Genomic DNA, 22,933 nt, shown 5'->3' with positions numbered 1-22,933 from the left:
ATTCGTTTTCCAAACTCACAGTATCTGGAATACTGGAAGGAAAGCGGGAAACGCCGTCCCGTTTCCCCTCGAGAATTTCGCTTTCTTCCCTTCATTCATTCATTCATTCGCTCTTTCATTCCCTCTCTCTCTCCTCCCTGTCAGTCACCCTCACTTCACTCCTCCCCCACTCTCTCTCTCTTCCCTCCACTTCCTTCCCCACGAAGCTTCTCTCTCTCTCTCTCTCTATCTATCTATCTATCCTCTCAGTCTCACATGAACCCATCTTCTCCCCCTCCTCGTTCCTCTTCCACAGCCTCCCTGTGATAGGCGGCAATGCATCCCTCCTCCACCAACACGCTCCCCGCTGCAGCCGCCGCCGACGACGCCGCGCCGCCGCCCTCCGTGGCGTCCCTCGAGACGCTATTGGACTCCATCAACCACCTGCTCTCCCTCCTTCTCCTCTCCTCCCTGACCGCCCGCTCCTTCTTCGGCCGGTGGCAGCTCATCCGTTCCAAGCTCACCTCCCTGCTCTCCTCCCTCTCCTCCTCCCCTCACTGGTCCCCTCACCCCCCCTCCTCTCCACCCTCCTCCCCTCCCTCCTATCCACCCTCTCCTTCCTCCACTCCCTCTCCCTCCAATGCTCCCGCTCCCCCTTCCCCGGCAGCAAGCTCCACATGCAGAGCGACCTCGACATGGCCTCCTCCTCCCTCTCCGACCACCTCCACCACCTCGACCTCCTCATCCACTCCGGCGTCCTCCACCAGTCTACCGCCATCGTCCTCTCCCACCCCGCACCCTCCTCCTCTAAGGACGACATCATCCTCTTCATCAGGGACCTCTTCACACGCCTCCAAATCGGAGGCGCCGAGTTCAAGACGAAGGCCCTGGAGTCCCTGCTCCAGCTCCTGACCGACGATGAGAAATCCGCATCATTGGTCTCTAGAGAGGGAAACGTCGCCTACCTGATTCACCTCCTCGATCTCCACAACCAGTCCTTGATCCGTGAGCAGGCGGTCGCCGCACTCTCGATTCTGGTCTCTCTGAACGACGAGTCGAGGAAGACTGTCTTCGAAGAAGGCGGCCTAGGGCCGCTCCTGAAGGTTCTGGAGACCGGATCTAATCCCCTCAAGGAGAAAGCAGCGATTGCCGTGGAAGCTCTCACCACGGATCCGGAGAACGCCTGGGCAATCTCGGCCTACAACGGTGTTCAAGTTCTTCTGGAAGCGTGCCGGTCTGGATCGCCGGCGACGCAACCTCATGCAATCGGGGCGATCAGAAACGTGGCTGTTGTGGAGGACGTCAGGGCGGTTTTGGCGGAGGAAGGTGCGGTGCCGCTACTTGTCCAGCTGCTCAGTTCCAGCGCAGCAGCCGCTACGAGAGAGGAGGCTGCAGGCTGCATCGCGATTCTGGCTGCCTCCGGCGACGAATTTCGAGATTCGATCATTAATGAGCGAGGACTGCAGAGGTTGATGTCTCTAATTCATGATTCGCCGAGCTCGGATGCATTAGAAAGCGCTCTCCGTGCGATCAGCTCGCTCTCCAGGGTGGACTCCGTCAATCGGATCTTGTCGTCTTCCACTGTGTTTATCGTTCAGCTCGGGGAGCTAATAAAGCACGGGAGCTTGATCTTACAGCAAGTAGCGTCATCGCTGCTCGCCGATATATCAATCACGGATGGCAACAAGAGAGCTATCGCCGGCTGTATGAGCTCCCTAGTGAGACTAATGGAGTCCCCGAAGCCAGTCGGGTTACAGGACTCGGCCTCCAGGGCGCTCGTATCGCTGCTCTCTGTGAGATCGAATCGGAAGGAGTTTGTCAGGGACGAGAAGAGCCTGACGAGGCTGGTGCAGATGCTGGACTCGAGGAACGAGGCAGTGCCGAAGAAGCTCCCGGTGGCAGTGGTCGCTGCAGTCGCAGCATCCGGGGGGGACGGGTGCAGGCGACGGCTTGTGGCTGCAGGAGCCTGCCAGCACATGCAGAAGCTGGCGGAGATGGAGGTCGGCGGCGCTCGGAAGGCGGCGCAGAGGCTCGCCGGAAGTAAGCTTAAGACCATCTTCAGCCGGACTTGGAGGGAATGACGGAAAATTCCACTGATCCCCTCCGCCACGAAAAGGTACGTTGCCCTCAAGGGCAGAATTGGAAACTCGTGCTTGTGGTCACGTTAATTGACGGTTTTTCAGGCGCTTGATCAGTAGTTGACTGCCCCTTGGCGCGTGTTCTTGTAGTTGGCGCCTTCTCCCCCTGTCTAGTCGCTACTGACGATATTGTCCCTGTGTTCATTTACGATTTGACTAAAATACCCTTACCGATCACTGCAGCGGAATAGTTAGGTGAAAACACATGATACGCAGCTGATTTGCTGTGGGTTTAGGTTACTGTTCTATTTAGACATGAATGACATTGTTGACACGGTCGATGCACTGAACGATTTGATTGGTAAATTGACTCCATTATGTGTTTACTTTGTTAGGAAAAGAAGTGAGTAGCATTTGCAAATGAGTTCTTCTGGGGTTATTTGATCAGAACCGGGGCGTACCGGATTAGTATTAAATGAAACAACTTATCGGTAACATAGAATAGTCGGACCCTTGCAATTTCACCACGTTATTCATTCTTTCAGGAATGCCGTCGATTACTTAAAATTGTCGATGGGGCTATAAAAATGGACAGTGAATATCTCCTTGGATGAAGTCTTGACAAACTGCGTTTCTTTTGTCTCAACAGCCAGTCCATTTGGATCTTCTAACTGTCGCAGATGCAAAGGAATACATCATTCCTTGGACGACCAACAAACGGTCAAAACCCGGTACACCCCTTCCCTTTTCTTCATCCTTTTTCCCCCTTTTTTTTTTATAATTTATTATGTATACATCACCTGAGCTCAACCCCTTCTTCATTAGACAACCTAATATTACACGACAACAGCATGGGATGCGGATTTTTAGGGAGTATCCATCCTCATCTAGTCTTTAGGAAAAAAGGCCCTTCTTTTCTTTTATTCAACTAATATATGTTTACATGTAGTAAGCCTCAGTCAGTAATATATTCACCACCACACCCCACTAAGTTTTGTGTGTCCGTTTGTGGATGCCTGTCTGAGAAAGAGAGGGAGGTTTCTATATGGATGTGACCACCCCCTTTCTGCAATATTTAATATATGCAATGTAAATGTGTCATATGCCATTGCATTCTTTGTTTTATTCTGTAATGAACACCGATTAAAGTCAGATAAAGTATGCTCCGGGTTGCTTTTCTTGACTTATGACCAGTTGAGCTTTTGGACTATTATGCCTGATTTTCGTTTCACGGGTTCATATCGCCCCTTCTCATGTTCATTTTGCTCGGTTCGTCGTGTGTAATGGGTAATTAATTAGTTTCTGCTTCTTACACAATCATGTCTTGTGAGGGCCACTCGGTCCCATGAGTGGGCCCCCCTCCTAGGAAGGGTCTAAAAGACTGCCCGATCATGTTGACTGGCATGCGGTTACATCGAATGGCTTGGCCCAGCACTCGATCGATTGCCACTCGAGAGCAACTTTCTTCTGTGTTGGTTTCCTGTCATGTCTCTCCATGTAAGAGTTTCTTCTTCTTTTTTCCCCGAATTGACACGGACGATGAGTGTACTTGGTTCCTCGATGGATGGAGTGACTCACGGGTCCCATTTCCCTATCGATTAGGCAGTACATGAAGACATTCCGAGTGCCATTATGTCCTAGATTAAGTGTCACGCAATCGATGGAGGTCTTATGAATGAATTCCTCTTTGCTTGATATGGGGCCAACGTGGATTGGCCGTCGGAGCTAATGGGAACAGAAAAGCAAGAAAGTTGTTCTCGTCCAAAGTGAGGTTACGAGGATTAGGTAGACGTCCATTGCAAGAGTCTTGTCCAATTGCCCTCACCATCCTCCATGGAAGCGATGGTCAAGAAAGATATGGATGGATGGATCCATCATGCATGGACCGTGATGCATTATAATATGATGTGATATATAATGTCGTGTAAAAGGGAGAAGGGAGAGTTCATCGGCGCAGATGCTGTCAACGCAAAAATAAATCGGAGGGAGAGACTTTGACTGCTGAAAAAGGAGAGGAAGGGTGAGAGGGGAGAATCCCAAATTTTTGGGGTGTGCAGTGCAGAGATTGTCTATTGAAGCTTACAAAAGCAAAAAGTCGTGAGAAGGAAAAGGGCTTGTCTTTGGATTGGGATGTCGTTTTCATGGTTTCTTAAGGGACCATTTTTCTTCAAGGGACGATAGAATTTTTCATATTCCAGTTTCATCGTTCCCACCAGTGTCCACATATTGGTCGGTAACCGGATCATGATTGGTGGCATCTGGCTGCGGCTTTCCGTTACCCGAGAGGCCATGGCCACCGCGTTCCGGCTATGACTCTCGCACATCCAAGACCGAGAAGCTAAGACGTTAAGATATTCATCATCCGCATAAGGGCATCATACCAAACATCTCCTCAAACAATCAATAGTATGATATGAGGCTCACTATGGAAAAAGGTTTTTGCTTTTTCTGCCTATGTTCTGTGCTCTCCCTTTCCCGTGATATGCATACATATACATATATATGTGCCTGTATGTATATGTTGGCTTTAAAGTGAGTCCTGCATCATCAACCAGCCTGTAAAGCTTCCCTTCCCTCTGTGCTGCCTCGCCAAGATCTTCGTAATAAAGTGAGAGTAAAGGAGAGGCTAGCTAGCCGGTGAAAGGTTCCTATCCTCTCGTCTGGCTACCTCCTCGGCCGATTCCCTATTTCTTCACAAATTTGTTCTAACATACATATGAATGAGAGATCAATGAGGTGGAGAAGAGGAAGAGGTCAGCAACATTTTTCTCTTGGGGTGAAAGAGGTCAGCCTTTCTCCAAAGAAAAACAATTGTTTTTATTTGAAAAAAAAAAAAAAGAAAAGTGGGCAACCGGTGAAACCAGTTATTTTTTTGGATGGCTCAGATGAGAGGGCTTCATCTGACGGTGGAGATAGCACCCGGGACGGTCCGCTCCAGGACTGGAGAATTTTCCTTTTGTTATTATAGACGGTGCCCTGCAGGCTGCAGCTATGGCCCACAAAAGGGAATGGATCTGCAGACATGGGCCATGATCGTATATTGGCATTTAACAACTTTGAGTCCATGGGCTAACCCAAGCCTACTCTAATATAGATAGGGCTCTCGCCACGTTCCAAATTATCCTCATTCATTCATTACCCCCAGCTTATCCATCAAGTTGGTCTGTTCTTACTCATTATCCATGTCCTATATACCGGAAATCGGTCGGCATGAATCCGTACGAGGTAGAGAGTTGCTTCTATTTATGCATCCGGATTTGATCTGCGATTCACTCTATAACTGTTGGATTGTTTTTTTGTATGGAATTTGATCCTCACGGATCACAAAACAGAAGAGAAGGCCCAATTGGGCCAATGAAGAGTCAGTCAGTCAACCATCTTTCAATTCGCAGTGAAGGAGAAGAGAGTGGTACTCTTCTCTTCCTGTGGATGTGTTGAGGTCCATTTGGGCCCTGCAGATTGGACTACCACCGCAACGAGGCCTTATCTACTTTGGGTCATACAACTCTTGAGGAGAAAGAACCAAGGAAGAAATCATTGAGCAAGTCGACGAAAATAGTGAACAGAGCCAACTACAGCTAAATTCTCTCGAGCACCACGACTGTAAGACTCCGAAGCAGCAGCAGAAGGTTTACTATAGAATTTGATCGAGGGGACACTAGTAATAATGTCCAGAAAATGCAGTCTTCAACCGTTCGTCTTTCTTTCTCTGGACGGTTGGACCAGGAAGCAACCGGATCTCAATTATTGACTGAATACTACTGCTGCCCCGACACTCGCTCGACCATTCACCGTTCCGTAGGTCTAATAATATTTTATATCACATGAGATGCCAGTCTTATGTCAAGGCCGAGCCATGTATGTGCACCTATATGTATATGTCGTGAAGAAATGGACAGAGAGAGTGGTGAATGGTGATGGGAAGCAAATAGTAATGGTCATGGGGAGTATGTACGTATGAGAGGCATGTGAGCAATCAGAAGTGAATGTAGGGGAAGGGGGGGCAAGTAGAATCTCTCAGAGGAAGAGGGAGGGACTGCCTGCTAATTGAGACCACCTCAAGTGGTGGTCCACACCACACCTCCCTCATCACCTACCTTTCTTTTATTATTATTATTATTATTATTTATGTCCCTACCCAAAATTGACCATGTAAACTGTGGAGGGAAAGAGAGAGAGTGGGGATCTGCTGTCACATGCCCCACATGGCCTCCCCATCAGTATTTCATCATCATCCTCCTCAGTCCTCAGTCCTCACATATTTATCAAGTACAGTAAAAATACTTTCGACGTATCTCAACCTTTACAATTTTTTTTCTAATTTTATCTTAACATCGATTTTTTTTTCTGATAGTGACATCAAACTAGAAATATTATGATACCTATCAATGATAGGATAAAACTAAAAAAATGAGGGAACGTTATGATACAGGAGAGTATTTTTCCTAAAGTATGTGATATAATAAATGAATGAATGAATAAGTTACTTACGTTGGATTCTGTCAATGACAAGAAGAGAAGAGTACTGTTAGGGGGGAATATTTGGCAAAAAAGACTTAAGTCCAAAACCACTCTCACTCGCTCGCTCTGCCGCTGCCATTGACGGATCGATGAGCTGCACATGCACGTGAGATGGATTATGTGTTCATCGTGTCCCCAAGATCCATCCTCTACGAAATATGATTGATCTTCCGCATTTTTCACTCGTCGCAGTTTAAGATACAAAACCGATTGATCGCATCGAATGTATTACAATGAGAAGATACATAAGTTAACGACATTAGAAGAGCTCGGTAGACGAGCTTGGTGTGTCCAAAACTAGCCAGTGACCGACGACTGCACTGTCATAGGTTAAAAATCTTATTCTGAAAGATGTTAACGGGCTTCTGCTTTAATGTTTTACATAGTTATATAGGAGCTTCTTAAAATTGTTCATTGTGCCTGCAAACTCTCTGCATATCGACCTTTTTTTTCTGAAGAGCTTAAAATCACCAAAAATTGATCTGGTAAATGACATACAACCACAAAACACAAAAGCCGTCCGTCTTTTCTTGCAAATTTAGTAGCAATCAATCGCGTCAACATCGGCCGAAATTGCTATCCTTAATAATTCGTCGCCATAGGACGAGGCGATGAACTTCATCGACATTGAACAATTACTACTGCAACATGGAAAAATTTAATAGTCCATAACCAATTGATAGAAAGATTATCATATTTGGGACATTTCGCCATAAAAACATCAACGTCAACATGCATGCAAAATGAAGCTAGTGGAAGTAATTTGCTAGCAGCCCCCATAACTCCTGAATAATTACAGAGAAGCCCCCCACCACAAAAAAAATATTAATATTAATTTCTAAAAAGTGCCACTACAAATTTGAATTAGTCCTTTCTACCCTCAGATCTCTTCACTCCCTCTCTCGATCTCAATCGATCTTCAGTATCCAGTCGGGAGCTCGCACTTCCCATACTCTGCAACAAATAAAATCCAAAACAGTTTTACTTTAATAATTTGATATCCCATACTCATATACTCAAATTAGTATACTCGAACTAAATTAATCGAGACATTTTGATTATATTCGACAATACTCTACCAAGAGTTGCAAACAGCACAACACGTCTCATATTTCTCCCGTCTGTACGGTGTAAATCGTCTCGAGAAATTAACGGACCAATAAATGCAAGCCACGCGTGACAAAGTAATGATACTTTCACATGGGGGGGCCCATCCTATTACTCCCTTTTGGCTTTTCCATTGACCTGTCGACGATTCCTAAATATTCCCCCCAACTCGGCGCACTTTATCAGTCTCTACACACAACCCTCTAACATGCGCCCACAGCTTAATTAAGTTTGTTTTTACTTAATTAATTAATTAATTTAACGAATATATAAAAGAAATGAAATTTGCCAGAATGATGGGCGAATTCTTCTCATTGATGCAAAGAATACGTAGAAATGTAGGAATACGTACTTGGTTGCTCCGAGACTATGTAGGAGGCGCCGCCGAAGTAACAGCTCCCGCCGGCGCGGCCCTTCTTCTGGTAGTAGCTGTTGAAGGCGTAGGAGGCGTGGGCCTCCAGCGTGTTGGGACTGTAACACGCGTCCCCCGGCTGGATCGGCTGGCAGTTTGCCCCTCCCTCGCCGCACGCGTAGTCTAGCGCCGCCTGCAGCCTCTCCTTCCCGGCCCCCGCGTTCGCCACGCACCACGTGTTTCCAGCCCCGCTCTTCGATACACCGCCCCTCACCGGGGAGGTCACCGTCCTCTGCCCCCCGCCGGATGAACGGGAGTGGGTGTCGTGGTAGTGCTTCAGGCCCTCGACGGTGAAGGGTATGTCGTAGACCTTCTCCTCGTTGGGGTAGAAGAGGCCGAAGTTGCGCTCCGAGGTGGGCCCGTTCTTCTTGTCCTCGTTGAAGAGGGCAAAGAGGTAGACGGTGAGGTCCGCCTTTGGCCGGAGCGGGGTCCCACCGCCTGAGAGGACTCGCCGGACCAAGTTGCCGTTGTAGGCGGCTGCATTCTCCATGCTGGCCCCGGTCTCGCTCTGGTCTCCCTTCGAGGGCCACCCCGTTTCCGTCACCACCACCCCGACATCATCATACTTAAGGGCCGACATGGCGGCAAAGACGGCGTCGATCTGAGCGTCGAAGAGGCTGAAGTACCGAAGCCCGTTGCCTGTCCGAAAACGAATATTCATTTCCGCCATGCAAGATTTGATTTTTACATTAAGGGAACATGCAGGAAGAGTTACCGGAATCGGCGACGCCGGGGTTTTCCCGGAAGAGGGCGTAGTCGAGGGGGATAACGTCGGCATTGGTCTCGTACGCGAAGAAGGGGTAGATGTTGACCATGAGATAGGAGCCAGTCTGGCGGAGGAACTCAAGCATGGGCTTGAACACCGGCTCGACGAACTCGGGCCGGAAGGAGCCGGCGGAGGAGGGGAATGAGTTCTGGAGGGCGCTGAGGGCGATGGGGGAGGAGACCTTCACCTGGTTATGGAGGTTGAACTTGACGAGGGCGGTGTGGAGGTTCTTCATGGCGGGGACGAGGTACTTGGTGGTGGTGTTGGCCTCCACGAACACCTCGTTGCCGGCGGCGATGGCCTCTACCTGGGTGCCGGGGTGGTAGTCAGCCACATTGCGCTGGACCCAGGAGTTGGCGAAGGATTGGCTCCGGGCAGCGGCGAAGAGGAGCGCGTCCGGGACGGCGACGGTCACCTTGATGCCAGAGTTCGCCAAGGCGTGGAGGACGGCGGGGTCGGTGTCGTAGACCTTGATCTTGCCGATTCCCTGCGACTTGAGGAGCTTCACCACCTTGTTCGCCGACGGGAGGTTGTCCGCGACGCGGCCGTAGTTCACCCCGATCGACCCTGCATCTGCGAAAAACATTGACCCAACAAGACAGAGACATGTCAGACGGAGCAAATGGGGACCATTTCTCGGCAGAATGGGGAAGACGAAGACAGAGGGCAATGCTGAAACGGTTCTATCAAGTTACCTGAGAAGGGAAGGAGGGCGAGGAGGACGAAGAGGAGGGAGAGGGGACGGAGCTCCATTGCTCTGGTTCTTGCTTCAAGAAACAGAGCACTAGAGAGAGAGAGAGAGAGAGAGAGAGAGAGAGGGAGAGCTGTGAAGCTAGTGGAGTGGAGCTCGGCGAGAGTGAGCAGAGCATAATAAGGGAGAGAGAGTGAGAGGGGGAGAGAGACGTTGTGGAGTGGGGCCCGGAGGTGGAGACCACGACAAGACCAAAATGGCAGGAAACGGGGGACCACACCGTCTGCTCCGAAAGGACGATCGAGCGATGGAGTTGGCGTTGGGACCCACTCCTTCACGTTCCCCCCACAAGGGCCACTACCCTTCCTGCTTTCTTGTCGCGTCAGAGTTGAAGACCGTTCTCGTAACATAACAACGTGCCAATGCCAAAACACGAACGTTAAAACATGGATTAGTGTTCTATTTACTGAAGGAGAGGGATGAAAAATCACTGAGGACGTTGGTCAACCGTAAATTGAATTCTAGAGGATTTTAAGTATAGAGTTTGAAATCTACTGAAAACAACTCGTGATAAAGACTAAACAGAAACATAAATGGAAGTAGTCTTGAATTAGGCTGAAGATACTCGTAATTTAAAAAATACACTATTACATTACGTAGGAAAATCATGAATCTACTATAAAGATACATTATAAAGATACATGATGAAGAGAAAAATGAAAAGTTAAAGCAAAATTTTATTAGTGAGAACCCGATTTTTGAAACTTTTTGGTTTAAGATGAGGACTAGTTGCCGCTACACTGTCATTCTTGCGGCGTGCAGCACTTTACAAAATTGTGCAATAGACATAGTTCAAAACTCGCTAACAACAACGTTTAGGTAGAAATTAATTTTCTGGTGAGCATCCTGATATCTAAAAACTCAATGAATTTTGATTAATTCAGTTCCAACTGATCAGCTCATTAAAAATAATTTTTTTCGGCTTGAATTTTCTCCATTTTACAATGGAAAAACCATTACTTGATGTAAAAACCTAATCTGTTTTTCACTTCCACGAGGGGGCTTTTGCTGCGCCATTCCCCTCGAACTCATCGTCTTCTCCAAAAACGCGTTTCACCGTACAACAAGATTGGATTGGAGTCTGTGCGACAGCCACTTGAATTTTGTCTGTTCCTTCTTGCCATTTGTGCAGGTGCGGAGCTGTCTGTTGAAGCCTAAACTCTTCACTCACTCTTATTCAATCCAACCTCGTCGGTGAAATTGTGCAACAAGTCCAAAGCCAACATTTTTGGACCTGATTGTCAATGAATAAAGACTTACAATTGCCTGAATTCCCAGGACGTGCAAGGTTTCCGATGGTTCGACAAGGTTCGAGGGCTCCCTGGCATGAGTTCCCGCAATCGGACAAGCTTTTCTCCAGCATTTTCTCAGAAGTTTGACAGAATTTGCATTGCTTTCCTCGATCTACTGAGGTATTGCATTCGAGCTCCAAAACTGACGTCCTCGAAGGGGCAGAGAAACGAACACCTCATTCATACATCGTAATCGCCTCGCCGAAACAGACAGATGAAAGATGATGACAAAGTTCTCAACTTATCATATAGAGATGCGAGTCAGTAAAACACTGTGAGGTCCCTCACCCATCACTTTCTCCTTCACATGGACAAAGAATCAAAACAGGCGGGAGGGGGCAAACAATGACAGAGATCCTAAAGCCCTTTTAACCTTCTTTATCTATCTTTAGTTACAAGAAAAGTTCGAAGATCCTTTCACCCTTTGATCCAACTGAGGCTGATGAAGGAGGGGTCCCCGAAGAACATTTCCCTTTCTTTCCCCTTTCGAGATCAACAACAATGAGAAAGGATGGTCGGTGAATTGTTTTCATCGGCTTTTGCACGTGTTTCTTTATCAGGTCGCTGACAGCTATCAGAGAGTACGTGTTTCTGTATTCGCCTATTCCCTCTCAGCCCGTCTCTTTATCAGGTCCGGCGTAAATTGTGTAACCCGCTGATATTAGGATCAGCAAGCACCCAACAAGGTGTCCAAAAGAGGGAGCCACTAGTCTCAGACCGATTCCCCGTAACTGTAAGAAGGCAACCTGTAAAACAAGCAATAAACAAATCAAAATTCAAATGAGATTGAATCCTACGGTTAAAGGTCATCTAATTCACGAGAGAGAGCATAGCCTGAATAAGGATGTACCTCTATGAACTGAACATTTGCAGCTTTGCTGGTTTTTTCGAGCTGAAGAGCACGCGCTAGTAATAACTGCATCCGTGATGTAGACATTAGAAACCATTCGAGGGTAAAATAACAAAGCGAGTAATCAGATCAGTTGTTACAGTAATACCTCCGCGAAAAAAGCAAGTAGACCAAGCATAACCATTATGAAGAGTGAGTAAATCCCCGGAAGCACAAAAACCTGCATCATGAGATCCAGTCTTCATACTCAGGACACACTAAAGACAGTAGCTTAAGGTAAACTTCGAAAATCAGTGATTGATTTACTTTATTTTCTCAGATTATGTCATGCAGTGTCAATCCTGCACGAAGAAGAATGACTTTTTGATTTTTGCACAACTGTTTCCATTATTATAAGCATGCAAGTTATGCCATGTGGAGACGGTAATCATTGCTTTTTCATTCCAAAGAGCCAGAGAGTGAAAGACTTAACCCTAAAAGTACTGAGAAACAGTTTTCCTCCCGTTTCCAACCATTTCATAGCCAAACATGATTAATGATACACAATTCTATATTGAAATTTGCCAAGACTACCAGCAATTCCAAATAGTGGCATTTAAGGTGAACATCTAGGAAATCGTTCTTGCTAGTGGTCCAATCCATCTTCCAAACAAGGCAGTGACATGCCAAAGTTCTTAATCGAGTTGTTACAACAGTCAATAACAAAAAGCAGAATGTAAAACAAAGTCAAAATAAGAAGGCTTTTTCTAAAGATTTATATAGACAAAGCCATGAACTTACTTCAAATAAAAATGTACAAATTGCTGCTGCAGGGGCAGCCAGCAAGCTAAATGAAAACAACGAGCTCCTGCAAATGCGTAGGTAAAATATTTATGAATATATTTGACATCAATATGCTTTAATATGTAATGGAAATTTCAGAAAGATATAGTATCATAAATCCAGATGTAGAGCATACTGCATTGAACGTCAATAATTGATTCATGAAACTTACATTGGTTGACTGGATTCCCTGGATGCTGCACGTATACAGCAGTAGCTGATTCCACCTGTTATTGCAGCGAATATGCCAACTAAGACAGCATATATATGGTGACTTCCCTGAAAGTACACGACACTCAGTTCCCCAGCCTTACTCAAGCCTCCTGCAAGGTTCAACAATTAGAGCACAAAATTGTAAAACAACCATTTATTCACAAGAAAGCATAAGAGGAAATTCACAGCGCTAAAATAATCCCCAGTTTTGTTTCTAATGTGGCGCCATAAGACATTTCTGTAGACAGAAGGAAGTGGGATGGAGACAGACAGAAGGACATTCTTTTAATGCAATGGCAACTTAAAATAGCAGAACAACAATGAGATAAAACTTTTCTTGTTCCCAACATATCCCCAGGAAGTCAAAATTAAAACATATACCTAAAGGCTCTGCTAACTCACTTCTGTACCTTGTCTGATGAGCGTTGGCTGAAAAATGAAGAGCAAACCAAAGAAACTGCAAGCAAGACCTGCACAGGATTCACCCACCATCCATAAAAAGGAAAATTGCTGGCCAACCTCAAGCGAAAGAGAAAGATGGCCATATTGCCCAACAATAATGAGGGGGGCCGAAAAATGTTGTTTAAGACAAAAAAAAAATGCTAATCATAACCATACCTCCTATTTCCCCGATTCTCAACTTTTCATTCAACATTATTCTTGCTGCAATAGAGGCCATAATTGGGGTAGTGAAGCTCAGAACAGTGGCCTGAGACAAAGGTAATCTTTGAATGCTGAAATGTGGAAAAAGACATTCAAGTCGAGTTACTAGAGATAAATTTTGCAAATGTCCAACAAAGCAAGCATGAAGTAGCATGAAATCCAAGGGTTCTGCAGTGCCAGGTTCATGTAAGGAAGCAAAACCAAAATACCAAGGAAGTAAGGATGACATAGGAAAGTGAGAAAGAACATACGCAAAAAAGGCGTAATTTCCAAACGTATGCCATCTATATGTTGCCCATTTAAATAAAATGATAATAACAATCTATGGTTCAATCTTATGACTTACCAGATTCCATGAAAGGGATTATTTCCAGATTTAGGTCTTGTATAGTGTATGATGGTTGTCTATGCTAACCCATTTTCAAATGTTCAATCTTGGCATCAGTGTTTGTATATAAGTTGTTTTATCAATAAACAAGGCGAGAGAAATCTCTACAGAGGCTTTGAAGAATTGGGACAACAGCTATTTAGATGCTGATGAAATTCCTCTTGCCACAATACTGAAATAGCTATCCTAAATGAGTTTCCTACACTATTAAAACCATTCCTGCACCAAGAAGAATATTACTTGCCTATACCGTGACAAACCCTTTCGCTTCACTACCCAATAAGAATCCCAAGTGGAAGTACTCATTAAATTCCTGAAGGAAACCAATGATGCTAAAAGTAACACAGCTTAAATATCTCTGTCATCATATACAGATTGCACCCAGGCAGGAACCAGTAAGTACATCAGGCTGTTTATTCACCACAAGAAGCACATAGTTTCACTGACCAAAATATGAAACCCATTAAGGAGAGATATCCCAGCAGGGCTCTTAAAACTAAGAACTTTCTGACATGTCTGGGCTCAAATATAGGCTGGCCACTCCTCCTCAACCACGAACATGACAAAATCAAAATAATTGTGCTCCGAGCAAATACTGTCTCGTACAATGGAATCGGCTGAACTGCCATGAGAGAGTATGAAACAGCATCAACAAATAATAGGTACGCAGAGATCAGGAATGAATGTAGAGGCACATAACCAGAGAGAAGTAACTATCTGTCAAAAACTAAAGTATGTGCAAGAGAAAGCCACTCACTTACCCGAGAAGGCATCGGATATGATTTCCATCAGAAGGTAGAAAGCAGATGATACAACCATGCACAACAGACCAGAGTACCTGGATCCACTCCAGAGCAAAGAAACAAAATGAAGAAAGGGAGATCCCTCGGTCTCTTGTGATCTTATCACTTGCTCCTGCAAATACACACAATACTTCAAATACAACTCTCGCGTTGTGCCTCGACGCCTAATATCATACACTATAATTTGCACTGATCTAATGGATGCTCCCTTTCCCAGAGTAAAAGTTTCTCGAACAGCTTACAACATTCCAAATACGGATGCAACGAAACACCATTGCTCGAAAATAGTCTAATAGACCACAAAAAGCCCCTCTAGCACAAAGGCCCGAGCTTTTCCACATTGAATCAGCTCAAATATACTGCTCTGACTACCATTATAAGCTCAAGATTAGAACTTCCCCACCCAATAGGCTTTGTTTAAGATAATTATCAAAAGGAGTCTGCTTTAGATCATCCACGAATGAATCACCCCGGAACAATTCAAACATATCTAGACCAGAACTTAATGCAGAGATGATCGAGCTCAGAGCTGAAACTTGAGGCTTAAAAATGAAATCGCACCCTTGCTTTTCTCCGGGGATAGGAGAGGGTAAAGATGTTGATCTTGGGTTTCGCTGATTGGCTCAGCAGCGGTGCTATCTCCTCCGAGGCTCCTCCTCCGCCGCCGCTGTCGGTTCCTGCTGGCGCCGGTGCTGGCACGTCGCAGACGACCAGCTCCACCGACGGATCTCTGTCACCGGGCTCCGGGGATGCCATTCCTCCAGCAAAGAGAACCCCTTAGCTCCAGCCGAGGATTGAAGCGAAAGGAACTTCGGGCATCATCACAAGCGAACACGTTAGGTCAAGAGTCATTAGTCATTCACCCACATATATTTCCTTGCTGCAGTTGCAGGAGCCAGGAGATAGTGTGTGTTATTATGTGCATACGGTCAAAATTGGTCGATCCACGTGGCAGGCTTGTTCTGATTAGGCTGTCTGTGGGGCCCACTGGCAACACATCCTTATTTATCATTTTTTCATATATTTTTTGAGCTGTATGTGGGGCCCATTGTACGTGGAAGAACATCATCATTTCAATACAGTTTGAATAAATGTCCTGCCATGAGGCCCTTGGAGCTCGAAAAGGAAGGCCTAATAGCTATAAGATTACTACATCCGTGTCCCTTTATCGTATTCAAGTTTTTGTGTTAACGATCAAGACTGTGCTTCAGAGCAAGATCTCATTTCTTCTAAAATGGAATAGATGGAAATTTATACTTGAACTCAGATCTTACGAGCAAAGAGGTTCTTAAGAGGGAACCTTCATCTTCTGATTATCGCATCTGTATTCATATTCACGTGATAATATTCTATTACGAGTTCCGGATCAAAGTGGCACATCCTATTGCGCAAATTGAATGGGACAAACTAAGCTCCGGCTCCTCTCCGGTAGCAATCAATCACATGGACATGGTCAAGAAAACTTAGAGCGGTTGGAGCAGATTAGATCAGGAGCAGATCGACAGCATCTCTGTACATAAATTGCAAGATGATCCAGACCCCAAACTGGTATAGAATGCACATCTATAATTGTAATCAGTACCATATAGCATCCAAGCAAAGCTGTTTCAATCGAAAAACAGGCCTTCTTTTCCATGACCAGAGGATGTGTTCATCAAAGTATCAGCTACGCGAGATACTTGTTGACAAATTTGTATGGTATTTGAACCAAGTGTTATTCACTGATCATGGAAACCACTAAATGCCATCTCATCATAGTCGATCTCCTGATACAAGACTAGGAGATTAGAAAGAAAAAGAGAGAAACGCAAAGCCAAAGCAAGGACCTGACATCCGAAGGATCTGATTGGCTTTCAAGAAGAACCGCTCGCAGAAGCTGATGAGTGGCTTATAACCAATGGGGGCCGCAGAGCTCTGTGGTTTGCCTCCTTTTCTTTCCGTGCCTTGTACATTTCTTCCGTCTCGACTGCAACTAGTCTCTTAACCTGTTGCAGAGTTCAATTGGTGACACGGAGGTTAAAAAGACTACACAAGATCAGGGCAGGGATGAATAATGATATTTGGATGTGGAACAACCTGTTGGAGCATTCCCCGGACAGTTGGGGTGTTCCATCTCATAACAGTTCGGTTACACTTGCGAAGACGCAAAGCCTCCAGAGTTCGCCTGTGGAGTCTTCTGGTCCCAGGCATTCCCCTTACCAAGGTTATGTATAGGTTGGGGCTCCATGCGATTGGAACACAAGCCTTGTAAGCCTTGAACGCATTCATCCCTCTTATGCCCTTCAACAAACTCTGTCAGACAAAATAATCGACAAATTTTAAGATAACGGAAGGCAATATACCCAGTAACCCGACAATCCACACAGACAGAGTTAACAACAATTGAAGAGATGCATCACAGACGACACTTCACAGGGGCCTTCCATAAGCAACCTACAATGGCATGCCACCCACACCGCAGAAATTCAGAATACAAATGGATGCCACATTACACGAATGCATATTCCGACTGAATTCCATAAAGCTTTTAAATTATGCCTCAAGCCCGAGTAATATCAGATGCCATGGCATTTTCGATATTTGCAAAGTCAATAAAAATATCGACGGTTGTTCAATCTATTTCTCACTGCAAATTGAAGTCCAAACAGTAAATGCAATGCTGACTACAACTCACGATTCAGCAGAAAGTATTCAAAAGCTCCAACTTCCACTAATGAATCCACATTTCACAGCTCAATCACAATCAAAAAGCAATAGTGAATAGTATCAGTGGGCTTAATCTTCCATGAAAACAGCTTCATTTGGATGATTACTGCAATCTCTAGCTCAGTCTGTGCAACGATCCTCAAAGGGCGAAACACAGAACGCGACAAATGACAGCATGTACGACAGAGAAAGAGCGATAGGGAGAGAAAGAGAGTTCTTTTTACTCCTTGCCGGAAAGCAGCCTCCGCCGCCTTACACCACCGTCGGCGTCGAGAGAGAGAGAGAGGATTAGGGCACGGCTACACAGCTGAAAGCTCAGCTCAGAAGACTAACAGAACGATGAGGACTGCAAGTCTGCAAGGCTCGGGACAAGTCGGGTCGGGTTGGCCCACTTCAGGAAGACTCGAAGCCCAAAGGATACTCGGCCCATAAGTTTTCACGGGCCCATGAATGAATGTAAGCGTGGATGTGAACTTCGGCTCCTTCCTGTGCCCGCTCGTCTCCGTCTCCGACGCTGAATATGGACAGGACGCTCGTTGCCTTGGCGAGAAAAGCTTCAGCTCGGAGACCGGCCACCTTTGACTGGTGGCGGGGCTTCTGCACTCCGTCGTCGCCTTCCCTGAACTCCAAACTCTTCGTCGGCGGTGAGTGCTAGTTCTGTGCTGTGCCGGAGTCAAAAGAGTGAGATGGAGCTGTTGCTTCGAATGATTGATGACGGCCATTTTCTTTGTGTTTTCAAGGGCTATCCTGGTCGGTTGATGAGAAGTCGTTGCTCGACGCTTTTTCTTCTTTCGGGGAGGTCTCTGAAGGTCAGCCATTCTCTATATCCAACCGATACGAACCATAAAAAGTTGACCACCTATGTTCAATGCTTCCGTTATATGCTCGACGAATGTTCTCAATGAATGTTTGGCTATTGATTCTTCATGCTTTGATGTTCATATGGACCAGTTAAATATTGTATCTTCAAAGAAAGATATGAATCTCCTGCTCTGTTGGTATGATATCCCACAATGATGAGTTCTATGAAGTCATCATATTCTATGATGAATTTGCTTTGGAATTGTTCAGAAGGGACTATAGTTCTCAGGATATCAGATTCTTAAAGATTGTATTTTTCTCGCGGCATGGCTTTGAAGAACTATAGCGCCAATTGCATCAACATGAAAATGTTGATGGCATTTTCGTATCGTGATGATTTCCATATTTTACTTCAGAGCCTATCATTCATGGGATTGAGATACTCAGATGATGGTGTCTTTATTCTGTTTCAGTGAAGATCCTGTATGATAAAGACAGTGGCAGGACGAGAGGCTTTGGATTCGTTAGTTTTGCTAAAGAAGATGATGCTATAAGTGCAAAAGATGCTATGGACGGAAAGGTGACTGAGTAGAATCAGAGTCCTTATATTGTCTCTCCCCTTTTTTTGATTGCATCGATAATCAGGAAATGTATCTAATCAAGTAGGTTTTTAATTCTTATGTTTTTCTGAAGGCGCTGTTAGGTCGACCGTTGAGAATAAGCTATGCCCTTGAAAAGGTTCGCGGTGCGCCGGTCGTAGTCTCTCGCCTTCCAGGCACTGGCAGTGTCACGAGCCTGAAAGATTAAGCCGCCATTCTTTTGCCATGTCTTCAGCTGTATTTACCGAAGAAATGGAATTGGCTTCAACTTTCATTGTCAGGAGACTGGTGAAGAAGGATATGCAGTTTCAGTTCAATCTGAGCTGCTTCTGAAGCATCTTCTTGAAATCACAATATAAATTTTAGCTGAACTTCGAGATTCTGTTCTGCTACTCCTCTTACCTCTACCGTGCGCTCATGTTTCAAAGGTATCACTTTGTGCTCCGAGCCGATGGAATAGCTTATAAAGCTCATGTATTTCTTATGGTTCTAGGGCATCTCTTGTTCGTATTACAGAATTGGGATCACATCTTATAATATGACTACTGTGGCAATTACAGGGCCCTTTTCTTCGAATACCATTGCCAATAATCTTCCTTGTGCTGTGCTTCTGCGATCCGAGTACTAATATCCAACATTGGTATAATGGGAGCAGTCTAGGAAAAGAAATGGTCGTGTAATTGTGATGGCCGCGCTTCCAAGTAAAACATATGGATGGCTGGAAATTTCATTCAGATAAGGATAGAGATCTCATAGAAGTATGATATAAGCCATATTTGATCCAAGAGGACCTACAAAGCTAATAATATGCTGCAAATTTTTGTTGTGATTTATATGATCTTTTTATTTGCACAAATTACTCTAAACTTCAGAAATTCTTTTTATTTAAGCACCTCTACTTTCAATCTTATCTAATCAAATCCTCCATCATAAGATAATATCTAGTTTTACTGTTACTCAAATGCAGTCAGTGACATCTTAACTGTGATCATTAGGCCTCGATTACAGATTTTTCAATACCAATTGTTACAAGAGGACCGTGTCAATGTTGCAATCAGTGGATTTTTTCCTTGGATGATTCATGATCGGCAGAGAACCCCTTGATCATTGCCGATAATTGAAACAAGTTTCCAATGGATGAATCAAACTGAATTGTTACATAAAATTGTGGGACTTGATTGGATAACATGAAAGTAGTGGGACAAAGTTCAAGGACCATTCGTGCTATTTTTGCCATGAAAGATGGTAGTTGAAACGGTGCGTCGCAGCAAATTTCCCGATAGGACCGATTATTAGACGGCGTCGTTTAGCCGCTGACGACGCTTCCCTTCACCACCGCGAGGGAAGAGTCCGCACATTCTCAGCAGAGCTTCCAGAAGGAAGCTCAGAAGAAGCCGATCGAGAGTGAGATCGCCGCCTCCGCCGCCGGAAAATGGAGAACGAAGCCGAAGAATCCGCCGTCATCGGCAACCCTAGCAACAACTCTCCCCTGATCAGCTCCTTCTGCGAGATCACTTCTTCGACCCGTGAAGAAGCCCAGTTCTTCCTCGAGAGCCACAACTGGGACCTTGACGCCGCCGTCTCCACTTTCTTCGACAGCGGACCCGCCGGACCCGCCGCCGTGGCTGCTGCCGCCGCCCAGCCGATCAACGCCCCTCCGTCTCCCGATTCCCCTCCTCAGTCTGTGTCCCCCTCCCAGTCTCCCTCGCAGTCGTACTCCCCCTCACGGTCGAGATCGCCCTCCCGGTCCAGATCCTCGTCGCCCGTGCGCCAGACTCGAGCGCCCTACGAGCTGCGGTCTCGCGGTGGTGCAGGGAAGAAGAAGGCGGACAGGCCGTCCGGTAGCAGGACGCGTGGCGGCGTCCGCACGCTCGCTGACTTGAATCGTGCGACCGGCGATGGCTCTGGCAGTGACTCCGATGAGCCGCAGGAGTACTACACTGGTGGTGAGAAGAGGTAATTTCCTTACTGTCGATTTCCTTGTTCATTCTTGATTAAAAAAAAAAAATCATGTTCTCATACGCAGCCTGATAAGTTTCGAACCACATTTCGAGATGTCAAATTCTTTGTTCATTCTTGATTAGAAAATCGGGTTTCCATACTCGACCTGATTAGTTTGGAACCACATTTGATGTGCAATTGATGAACTTGATGTTTTCTCAAAGCCTATGATTTGCTTCAGTGAACCATCGATAGAGAGCAATGATATGCAACTCTTTATGTTGGTAACCGTATTCAGTTCTGATAGCTATGAAGGATCCCAAGAAAAGAGAAAAACTTTGGGAAGGATAGCATGCTTTGATTCGAGTTAATTCGACTATGGCATTATTGTAGAATCTTTTCTTCCTTCTCTGGTGCAGTGGCATGCTGGTCCAAGATCCTACAAAGGGCAACGATGTGGAGTCGATCTTCACTCAGGCTAGAAGGTCAGGAGCTGTGGAGAGACCGCCCGACAACCCCCTGCAAGGTTCGAGCTCGCGAAGCTTCACAGGAACCGCGAGATTGCTTTCTGGGGAGACTGTGGAGTCTCCTCCTGAGCCACCGGAGGTGGTCTCCCACGCAATCACGTTTTGGCAGAATGGGTTTACCATAGATGATGGTCCTCTTCGGAGGTTGGATGATCCTGAAAATGCATCTTTCTTGGAGGTAAATTTGTTTCGATGGCTCTGCCCGATGAGAAGTTAGAATAATTAGTTGCACATGTGTTTCACGAAAAAAAAAATCACATTGTCATGTTGATGTTTGGCTTGATTAGAAATATGCTTTCCATATGATGCAACTCTCACGTAAGTTTAAGAGTATCCGAGGAGGGGATGATGGAAGTTCAAACTAAGACATTCTGATTATTAAGTTTATCCATTGTATTACTGCATGATTTTTTTTTTGCTGTTGGAGGAGCATCAGGTAGAACGTGACTAGTCGTTTTCTTGGCTGTTTGTCTCTTATGAAGAATCGATAGCTAACATGATTGTATACACATCCTTGTAGAGCATAAAGAATTCCGAGTGCCCTAAGGAGCTTGTGCCAGCAAATAGGAGGACTCAAGTTCATGTCGATCTTGTGAGGCGGGAGGAAGCTTATAAGGCAAGTAATGTGTCTTCTCTCCGATACTCTCCTCCGTCCTTTTACTTAATTATTTCTCTATCTCTCTCTCTCTCTGTCTTATTCTTCTCTCGTGCAGGAACCAAAGAAACGCCAAACTCCGTTCCGTGGAACAGGAAGAACTTTGGGCGGCACAGCCCCCTCTGATGCTGCTCCGTCCGAGCCGACCGGCTCTTCTGCTGCTGCTGCTGCCACGACCCAACCACCACCAGTGACAGGCCCAGTCGTGGATGAATCCTTGCCATCTACTTCAATCCAACTCAGGCTAGCCGATGGGACCCGAATGGTCTCGCGCTTCAACCTTGCTCACACGATTAGAGATGTGCGCTTATTCATCAGTGCATCAAGGCCCGGTGGACCTGAAAATTACCAGCTGCAAACCATGGGTTTCCCTCCTAAGCAGCTGACTAATCTGGACCAAACGATAGAGGAAGCTGGCATTGCTAATTCGGTGGTTATTCAGAAACTCTGAGCATGCTGAGGGCTGCTGATCCCATTGCTTGGAGAAGTCGACTGGCTATGATGTCACTTGGAGTAGTCGAATTGCTATACTGTCCTGGAATTGCTATACTTCCCTGGATATGATTTTCATACATGTTGCTATCGAGATGCTTGGCTCAAATAGTAGGAATTTGAAATCTATTTTTACAATCCTTGAGAATTTGGGCTTTATCGTGTGGCGATTGCGATTTCCATTGCCTTGATTTAGCTTTAACAATGAAGTTGATGCGGATGGAAGAGAATTCGGAGATAGATGACTTCTTTCCCTACCTTTCTGATGAAACACTGCTCAGTCGAGAACTCGATCGCCACATCAAGCTGTTTCATTAGTTGGAATTAGCTGTAGATCCAACTATTCTTTCAAAGGACAAAAACATTCAAGGACTGCAGCGGATTACGACGGACCGAAAGCCAGAAACTGCTCTACGAAAGCAGTTTCGGCACAACAAGGATGCCGATTTGGAATCTGCAATAATCTTTACGGAAAAATAAGAATTTTTATCATACTAACCTTAACCTGCACTGCACTGCTCTGCTTCTAATCTGACCTATGACGCGTGGTCTGTTGGATGCCGGGCT

The 22,933-nt window shown here is 45.7% G+C and overlaps 5 protein-coding genes and 1 pseudogene across 8 annotated transcripts; 3 read left to right on the top strand and 3 right to left on the bottom strand.

The window, feature by feature from the left end:
- Positions 1-175: 175 nt before the first annotated feature.
- Positions 176-3,267, top strand: LOC116204630 (annotated as a pseudogene).
- Positions 3,268-7,220: 3,953 nt separating this feature from the next.
- LOC116205401 (glucan endo-1,3-beta-glucosidase 12) lies at positions 7,221-9,717 on the bottom strand. The gene is made up of 4 exons (XM_031538001.1): positions 9,559-9,717; positions 8,813-9,436; positions 8,038-8,736; positions 7,221-7,532 (listed from the first exon to the last, which is right to left on the bottom strand). The coding sequence occupies exons 1-4, from the start codon at positions 9,614-9,616 to the stop codon at positions 7,498-7,500; spliced, it is 1,416 nt and encodes a 471-aa protein (XP_031393861.1). The 5' UTR covers positions 9,617-9,717; the 3' UTR covers positions 7,221-7,497.
- A 1,411-nt stretch (positions 9,718-11,128) lies between these two features.
- LOC116205917 (solute carrier family 35 member G1) lies at positions 11,129-15,544 on the bottom strand. The gene is made up of 10 exons (XM_031538615.1): positions 15,207-15,544; positions 14,604-14,757; positions 14,290-14,464; positions 13,410-13,525; positions 13,202-13,261; positions 12,751-12,901; positions 12,537-12,603; positions 11,905-11,976; positions 11,757-11,822; positions 11,129-11,652 (listed from the first exon to the last, which is right to left on the bottom strand). The coding sequence occupies exons 1-10, from the start codon at positions 15,399-15,401 to the stop codon at positions 11,518-11,520; spliced, it is 1,191 nt and encodes a 396-aa protein (XP_031394475.1). The 5' UTR covers positions 15,402-15,544; the 3' UTR covers positions 11,129-11,517.
- A 551-nt stretch (positions 15,545-16,095) lies between these two features.
- On the bottom strand, positions 16,096-17,705 carry LOC116205919 (50S ribosomal protein L30). 4 transcript variants are annotated; one of them, XM_031538617.1, is made up of 3 exons: positions 17,569-17,705; positions 16,722-16,937; positions 16,096-16,630 (listed from the first exon to the last, which is right to left on the bottom strand). In XM_031538617.1, the coding sequence occupies exons 2-3, from the start codon at positions 16,911-16,913 to the stop codon at positions 16,499-16,501; spliced, it is 324 nt and encodes a 107-aa protein (XP_031394477.1). In that variant the 5' UTR covers positions 16,914-16,937; positions 17,569-17,705; the 3' UTR covers positions 16,096-16,498. The 4 variants fall into 4 exon arrangements, with proteins under 4 accessions (XP_031394477.1, XP_031394478.1, XP_031394480.1 ...); XM_031538618.1 differs by having other exon boundaries at positions 17,576-17,687; XM_031538620.1 differs by having other exon boundaries at positions 16,722-16,925; positions 17,569-17,682.
- A 129-nt stretch (positions 17,706-17,834) lies between these two features.
- On the top strand, positions 17,835-19,327 carry LOC116205918 (glycine-rich RNA-binding protein 4, mitochondrial-like). The gene is made up of 4 exons (XM_031538616.1): positions 17,835-17,995; positions 18,092-18,160; positions 18,626-18,732; positions 18,846-19,327. Exons 1-4 carry the CDS (start codon positions 17,872-17,874, stop codon positions 18,957-18,959), a joined length of 414 nt encoding a protein of 137 aa, XP_031394476.1. The 5' UTR covers positions 17,835-17,871; the 3' UTR covers positions 18,960-19,327.
- Positions 19,328-20,072: 745 nt separating this feature from the next.
- LOC116205916 (plant UBX domain-containing protein 4) lies at positions 20,073-22,600 on the top strand. Its single transcript, XM_031538614.1, has 4 exons — positions 20,073-20,707; positions 21,112-21,397; positions 21,740-21,835; positions 21,933-22,600. The coding sequence occupies exons 1-4, from the start codon at positions 20,184-20,186 to the stop codon at positions 22,323-22,325; spliced, it is 1,299 nt and encodes a 432-aa protein (XP_031394474.1). The 5' UTR covers positions 20,073-20,183; the 3' UTR covers positions 22,326-22,600.
- Positions 22,601-22,933: the final 333 nt, after the last annotated feature.

The sequence above is a fragment of the Punica granatum genome, chromosome 4 (genome assembly GCF_007655135.1).
Source record: "Punica granatum isolate Tunisia-2019 chromosome 4, ASM765513v2, whole genome shotgun sequence".
Classification (NCBI taxonomy): Eukaryota; Viridiplantae; Streptophyta; class Magnoliopsida; order Myrtales; family Lythraceae; genus Punica; species Punica granatum.
Note: the sequence above shows the minus strand (reverse complement) of the source record. Positions and strands in the feature narration are given on the sequence as shown.